General features: G+C 43.5%; 1 protein-coding gene across 3 annotated transcripts in view; it reads left to right on the top strand.

The window, feature by feature from the left end:
• Positions 1-7,500, top strand: part of LOC144528969 (melanoma receptor tyrosine-protein kinase-like) — an 86,832-nt gene that overhangs the window by 69,192 nt on the left and 10,140 nt on the right. For all 3 annotated transcript variants that reach the window (XM_078267873.1, XM_078267874.1, XM_078267875.1), the window contains 4 exons: positions 1-136; positions 2,410-2,485; positions 3,767-3,913; positions 4,054-4,151. The exon at positions 1-136 is cut by the window's left edge and continues 20 nt beyond it. In XM_078267873.1, the coding sequence (XP_078123999.1) occupies positions 1-136; positions 2,410-2,485; positions 3,767-3,913; positions 4,054-4,151 (457 nt within the window). The remainder of the gene's footprint in view (positions 137-2,409; positions 2,486-3,766; positions 3,914-4,053; positions 4,152-7,500) is intronic.

Below are 7,500 nucleotides of genomic sequence, written 5' to 3'. Positions count from 1 at the left end.
GCGTCACCTGGTGCACCGAGACCTGGCGGCGAGGAACGTCCTGGTGAAAACTCCGAACCACGTCAAGATCACAGACTTCGGCCTCGCCAGGCTGCTGACGGCCGACGAGAAGGAATACCACGCTGACGGGGGAAAGGTGCGCCCGTTATTAACGTTATATTTACATATTTAATCCTATTTAATAACACCTGGCTTCATGTCAGGGTGAGAAATCAATGGACAGCAGGGATGTGACGACTCACTCAACTCACAGTACCATTCAGGACTTTAACTCTTGAGATGTCTTCCCGTCAGCCGTTGTCGTCTACATCAGAAATTGGGTTTCTTTTTTTTTTATAAAAGAACATTGAAAAAAGTGACAAATGTCAGGAATAGATTCAAAAATGTGGGAAAAAAAACAACACAAAAATGTCAAAAAGGTGCAGAAAAAAACGTTGGGAAAAAGTGACAGAAACATTGGTGGAAAAGCAACAAAAGTGTTGAAAAATACGTCCAAAACGTTGAAATTTTGACATAGAAAATAAAATAAATGTTGCACGGTCGACGGGAAGACAACGCCAGGGTTAATAGATTAAAAAACGTTTTAAAAGTCTCAGTTGGACTGAATAATATACATAGTTTAATTAATATACAGGATGTCTCTAGTGTTTAAAACTAGCAGTATGAGTCCACTTCCTGTGAGGAATATTTTCAGAATAAAAGATTATGATGTTACTTTAGTTTCTGGGTCAAAATTTCAACATTTTGTTGTTCTTTTTCTACACTTGTCTTTACGTTTTTGTCGAATGTATCCCAATTCTTTGGTAACTTTGATATACTTTTTCACTTTTTTCCATTTTTTTGGCAATGTTTGATGTTTTTTTGCTTTTTCCGATATTTTTTCGTCACTTTTTTCAGCGTTTTAATAAAAATAAAATGTTGATTTTCTTTCCTGCCTTTTTGGAGCTTTTTCCAACATTTGTCACTTGTTTCAACGTTCTTTTGTCATAGTTCAATAGGTCAAACAGGAGAGTTAACAGAATGAGCTGCAGACAGAGGACACATTTATATCCATTTTTAACAGACTCACAATGGAACGTTACATCCCTTATGTAAAGATTTTGGAGATGCAGTTTCTCTGTGCTTCCCGTCTTTGTGCTAAGCTAGGCTAAACATGCACATACATGATATCCATCTGCTCATCTGATAAGATAAGATATACATTATTCTCCCCGAAGGGAAATATTGTATTGGACTCTGTCCGTTCCAAAGACAACACAAAAGACAGAACATAAGCATCTCTCAACACACACTCTCATGCAACACCAAACATGCTCTCATATACATTAGACAGGTACCTATACAGTGTATAAGCACATTAACTCCTTCTAGTGGCAGTTTTTAATTGAACAACCCTGTACGTATTGCACAAAATGACCAAATAGCCTACATATTGCACAAATGACATTTCCACATAACCTATGAAGTACACAATGACATATTGAACAATCCAGCAGCCCATGTATTGCACCACTAACATATTGCATAACCCCAGCCAGCCTATAGTTAGTGTTGATAAGCTTAATGGACATTAATGGCACTCTTTGATTCCCTAAAATGCTCAGAAGCTTCTCCTAAACTATGTATTGGTTTTGTAATATAAACCGCATACTTACTTAAACCCTTGTGTTGTCCTCCGGGGTCAAAGAGATGAACACTTCTTTTATTTTAACCCATTTTTTGACATTTGACACCAACACCAACTTACTACCACTAGTTGTACACTATTTTTTTTGGAATTCATGGTCAATAAACCTCATTTATGTAGAATTATACGTAATATTTGAGTTAAAAAAGCAGAAATTATGAATTATTTTGACTAATAGTTAAGATTAGAGGAACGTATGTTGAGTGGATGCTGATTTGAAACCATTTCAGTTTTCACCTGAAGTGATCAGTTGTATTTGCAAAGAGCAAGCACATTTACTTATAGCGGTAAAATGACGGCAATAGTCCCGACCAAGCGCGTTTACTTATAGCGCTAAAGGGACGTCAATAGTCCCAACCAAGCACGTTTACTTATAGCTCTAAAGGGGCGTCAGTGCCCAATAGTGCTCCGACGCAAGCACGTCTACTACTTACAGCACTAAAGGGACGTCAATAGTCCCGACCAAGCTCGTTTACTTATAGCGCTAAAGGGACGTCAATAGTCCCGACCAAGCACGTTTACTTATAGCGCTAAAGGGACGTCAATAGTCCCGACCAAGCACGTTTACTTATAGCGCTAAAGGAGACTTTTAGCGTCAATAAGAACAACAAAGGCACCTGACCCAGCGTCCAGGTTTTATGAGATGGGCGTGAGAACGTGTTGGACAGGAGGGCTGATTGATTGTCTCCAGGAGTGAGTTTGTCCTGCTCTGCTCTCTGCAGGTTCCCATTAAGTGGATGGCGTTGGAGTCGATCCTCCAGTGGACCTACACACATCAGAGCGACGTCTGGAGCTACGGTGAGTCAACCTCCGGCTCTCCAGCCCTCACAGGGCCCCCGGTAAACCTGTAGTAAGACTACAACCTGCTCGGACTGTTTCCAGTGAAGCTTGACATATTTTAATCATTAACCCTACGCTTGCACTCCGCGCGCTACGCTGGTCGACGTAATGACGGCGCCGTTGACTACGGGAAGGTGTTTACGTAGGTGGAGCCTACAATGCAGTAGGCTTTTTTATATTAATATTTTAACTTATTCCTAGTCAGAAAGCCCCAGATGCTGCAGTAGCTGCTTTCGGCAGGGCAACACGGAGTCTGCAGGCACACAATTCCCTGCAGATTAATAACGAATAAAATAAGAGATTGTTAAATCCCTCCGAGCTGAAAAACGGTCCGCTAAATTACGCTGATTTTCACTCTGAATCGCCGCTCAAAACTGTAAAACGTGTTTAGGTCTGTTTAATATCCTTGATCATGGAAAGGAAAGACGGACAGTTTGGATGGAGGTTATCTGGATTTAATGAACACTTGGTTGGGCATTACATGAGCTTGGCGGTCTCTCAAAAATACCACAACTGCAGAGAAGCCTTGAACCACACACCACCCCCATGCCCCAGATGAACACCTACTGCCACCTAGGGACACACTCCAGTATGACATATACAACACCTCCCATATGTTACAGTCTGGTGATCAGAAATGAGCAACAAACTGCTGTGGTTTTAAACGTGGTTGTTGAGATCCAGAACTCGTGAAGCTTTCACACTTTCCAATTTAAAAAAAGGGAAGCAGCCGCCTGAAATCTGACTCCTCTGTGACATTTACTCATGATGCTTATCCCTTGTGTAGTCTTCCTGTCGACCACGCGACTGTTTTTCTGGGTCAAAATAAGGGGCGAGCTCTAGCTCACCCAGTAGGAGCGTGCGCCCCATTTACGCTGAGTCCTTTACAGCGGCCTGGGATTAAATCCAACCTGCGGCCCTTTGCTGCGTGTCCTCCCCTCTCTTTCACTCCCCCCCTTTAATGTCTATCTACTGTCACTATCAAATAAAGGTAAAAGCCCCCCCAAAAAACATCTTTAAATGTTTTTTTTCTTCAGTCACCCGATGTTTTTGGTCACTTTCTCCGATGTTTGTTGATTTCTTTCGGCGTCGTATGGAACCATCGTCCCCAAATGTCTGATATATAGAAATAACAGGAAGGTTATATCACAACAACATCCCTTTGTGTGTCTGAATGGTTAAATACCGTTTCCCTAAAACCTTTAAACACCTTTATATCCCGTTTGTTGTGTTCTGCAGGTGTGACGGTTTGGGAGCTGATGACGTTCGGCTCCAAGCCGTACGATGGCATCCCGGCCAGCGACATCGCAGCGGTGCTGGAGCGAGGAGACCGGCTGCCGCAGCCGCCCATCTGCACCATCGACGTCTACATGATCATGGTGAAATGTAAGAGCCGGGGACGCACACAGCGGGGAAGGAAAAAATGGTATCGGAACATCGCTACCTGAGTGTCCTGTTGAGGGAGGAAATCACTCTCTCTCTCTCTCTCTCTCTCTCTCTCTCTCTCTCTCTCTCTCTCTCTCCAGGTTGGATGATCGACCCTTCCAGTCGTCCCAGGTTCAGAGAGCTGATAGTGGAGTTCTCTAAAATGGCCAGAGATCCATCCAGATACCTGGTTGTTCAGGTACACCGAGAGAGAGAGAGAGAGAGAGAGAGAGAGAGAGACATACAGAGAGAGAGAGAGAGAGAGAGAGAGACACAGAGAGAGAGAGAGAGAGAGAGAGAGAGAGAGAGAGAGAGAGAGAGAGAGAGAGAGAGAGAGAGAGAGAGAGAGAGAGTGTGTGTGTGTGTGTGTGTGTGTGTGTGTGTGTGTGTGTGTGTGTGTGTGTGTGTGTGTGTGTGTGTGTGTGTGTGTGTGTGTTTGTGTACGTGTGTGTGTGTGTGTGTGTGTGTGTGTGTGTGTGTGTGTGTGTGTGTGTGTGTGTGTGTGTGTGTGTGTGTGTGTGTGTGTGTGTGTGTGTGTGTGTGTGTGTGTGTTTGTGTACGTGTGTGTGTTTGTGTACGTGTGTGTACGTGTGTGTGTGTGTGTGTGTGTGTGTGTGTGTGTGTGTGTGTGTGTACGTGTGTGTCAACAAATGCTCCAATCTATACAATGATATTGGTAGTTCATCGCTCTATTCAGTCCTTGGTCCACAGACACAGAGGGTCTCTTTAAAGCACAGGTGTCAAACTCACGGCCGGCGGGCCAAACCCCGGCCCCTCGCAGGTTTTAATCTGGCCCAGATATATTATAGTTGTGCACCAAACCAAAAAGACGAGAAAGTGTTTTTCAAACTGTAATTACTAGACACTCAGAGTTTTTATATTCCGGCTGTGAAACAGGTTGCTGTTAAAAAATGTTGCTTGATTGGCTAAACTATGATGCTAAGGAACATTTTAGCTGACTTTTGTAGGAATTTAGGTTGAGAAAAAGTGTCAAAAAAGCGACAAAAGTGTCTGAGAAAGCCACAGAAATTAAGAGAAATGTGACATGCTGCAATATTGGGCAATATTCAAATAATGTGCAATAACCCACACTGCATATCACACTGTATATAAAACCATATTGATTTTTTCATATGTATATAGTGTCTCAACTGTGCACTTTACCCCCCTTTTTTTGCATTACTTATTTTATTCCATGTTATATTGTTAACGTATATGTTGACACTGGGAAAGGAGTTGCTTTTAACATCATTGTACATGTGTATAGTGACAATAAAAGGCATTATATTCTATTGATTTGAACAAAAACAGAAAGAAAACTTAGCACTCACCAATGATTGCCATGATTTTAGGGACATACTGTTGAAATAGTTCACAGTTAAATATACAGATGACAGAAACACAAACGCAGCAAACAGACAAACAAGGAAACTAGTGACAAAGGGGTGAACAGGTGTGGAGATGGGCGGGCCGGCAGGTGACGGGGGACGGAGGGAAAGTCTGAGGACATCTAGTGGACGGATGGGGAAGTGAGACAGACTGAGAGTCTAGAGGGAGAGGGAGAGGAAGAGGAGAGGGAAAAAGGAAGAGGAGAGGATAGAGGGAGAGGAGAGGGTAGAGGGAGAGGAGAGGGTAGAGGGAGAGGAGAGGAGAGGGAGAGAGGTAGAGAGGATAGAGGGAGAGGAGAGGGTAGAGGGAGAGGAAGAGGATAGAGGGAGAGGAGAGGATAGAGGGAGAGGAAGAGGATAGAGGTAGAGGGAGAGGGAAGAGGAGAGGGAAAAAGGGTAGAGAGGATAGAGGGAGAGGAGAGGGTAGAGGGAGAGGGAAGAGGGATAGAGGTAGAGGGAGAGGAAGAGGAGAGGGAAAAGGAAGAGGGAGAGGATAGAGGGAGAGGAGAGGATAGAGGGAGAGGAGAGGGTAGAGGGAGAGGAAGAGGAGAGGGAAAAAAGTAGGGAGGATAGAGGGAGAGGAGAAGGAGAGGAGAGGGAAAAAGGTAGAGAGGATAGAGGGAGAGGAGAGGGAGAGGAGAGGGAAAAAGGTAGAGAGGATAGAGGGAGAGGAGAGGGAGAGGAGAGGGAAAAAGGTAGAGGAGAGGATAGAGGTAGAGGGAGAGGAGAGGGAGAGGAAGAGGAGAGGATAGAGGGAGAGGAGAGGGAGAGGTAGAGGAGAGGATAGAGGGAGAGGTAGAGGAGAAGATAGAGGAGAGGATAGAGGGAGAGGTAGAGGAGAAGATAGAGGGAGAGGAGAGGGAGACGAAGAGGAGAGGGAAATAGGTAGAGGAGAGGATAGAGAGAGAGGAGAGGATAGAGAGAGAGGAGAGGGAGAGGAGAGGGAGAGGTAGAGGAGAGGATAGAGGGAGAGGAGAGGAGAGGAGAGGGAAAAAGGTAGAGGAGAGGGAGAGGAAGAGGGAGAGGCGAGGGAGAGGAGAGTGAAAAAGGTAGAGGAGAGGATAGAGGGAGAGGAGAGGATAGAGGGAGAGGGAAGAGAGTGGAGAGAGAAAGGGTGAGTAGAGGGAGAGGCATCATCATCATCATCACAAATGCATGAGGAAAATAGGTTAAAAAAATACTGAAATGACCCTTTTAGACTGAGACAGAATCAGCAAATACGTGAATGAAGTCAAGCTGTTTGTGTTTATGTAAACTGTTTGTGTTGCACGTGGAAGGAAAGGAGTCACACACAGACGAGTATGACCTGCAACGTTGTTTTTTTCTGGGTCAAAATTTCAACATTTTGTTGTTGTTTTTCTACACTTTTCTCAACGTTTTTGTCGATTTTCTTCCAATTGTTTTGTCACTTTTTTGGCGTTTTGTTAATTATGTTTTTGTCAGTTTTTCTGATGTTTTTTTCCTCACTTTTTCCAATTGTTTTTATGTAAGTTTTTGTCACCTTTGGCGATGTTTTTGATGTTTTTTTTTTGTCATGTTTACCGATTTTGTTGTTTTTTTCAGCGTTATACAATAAAAAATGTTTTTCTCGGTTTTTTTCCTGCGTTTTTGTAGCTTTTTCCAACATTTGTCACTTTTTTCAACGTTTTTTTGAGAACAGCAGCAGGGTTATATGTCGTATTTACCAGAGATGTGCTTAGAAACCCCCCTCCACTGCTAACAATAAATCTGTTGTTTGTTTTAAGGTCAAACTTTGGCTTTTTGATAAAAATAAAAGAATAACATAACCAGCACCCGCCAACCTGCCAAATGCGGGTAGATTTCGGCAGTGGCGGGTAACACAGTCCCTCTCACTAGCCACTAGTGCATCAGTAACATAGCGGCTAGGGAAGATAGAGAGGCGAAGTCCCTCCCCTTCCGGTGGACCTCATGGGACCTTAATTTGGAAAAAATATGAATAGTGAACGGGGAGAGGGAAATTATTTTTTGATCTCGTTTGAGTTGAGCCATGTATGATGTTCGTCAGTTTAAAAGATCATTTTTCAACCAAAGAAAGTCTCAGTTATCCGTAGGTTTGTCATAGTACCACTTAGTTTAGTGTGACACCGCTCAGTGACCTACATCTCTCGTCTCACACTATTTACGTCACCTAGCTTGATG

Source organism: Sander vitreus, chromosome 14, assembly GCF_031162955.1.
Source record: "Sander vitreus isolate 19-12246 chromosome 14, sanVit1, whole genome shotgun sequence".
Taxonomy (NCBI): Eukaryota; Metazoa; Chordata; class Actinopteri; order Perciformes; family Percidae; genus Sander; species Sander vitreus.
This window is presented reverse-complemented; position numbering and strand designations above follow the sequence as displayed.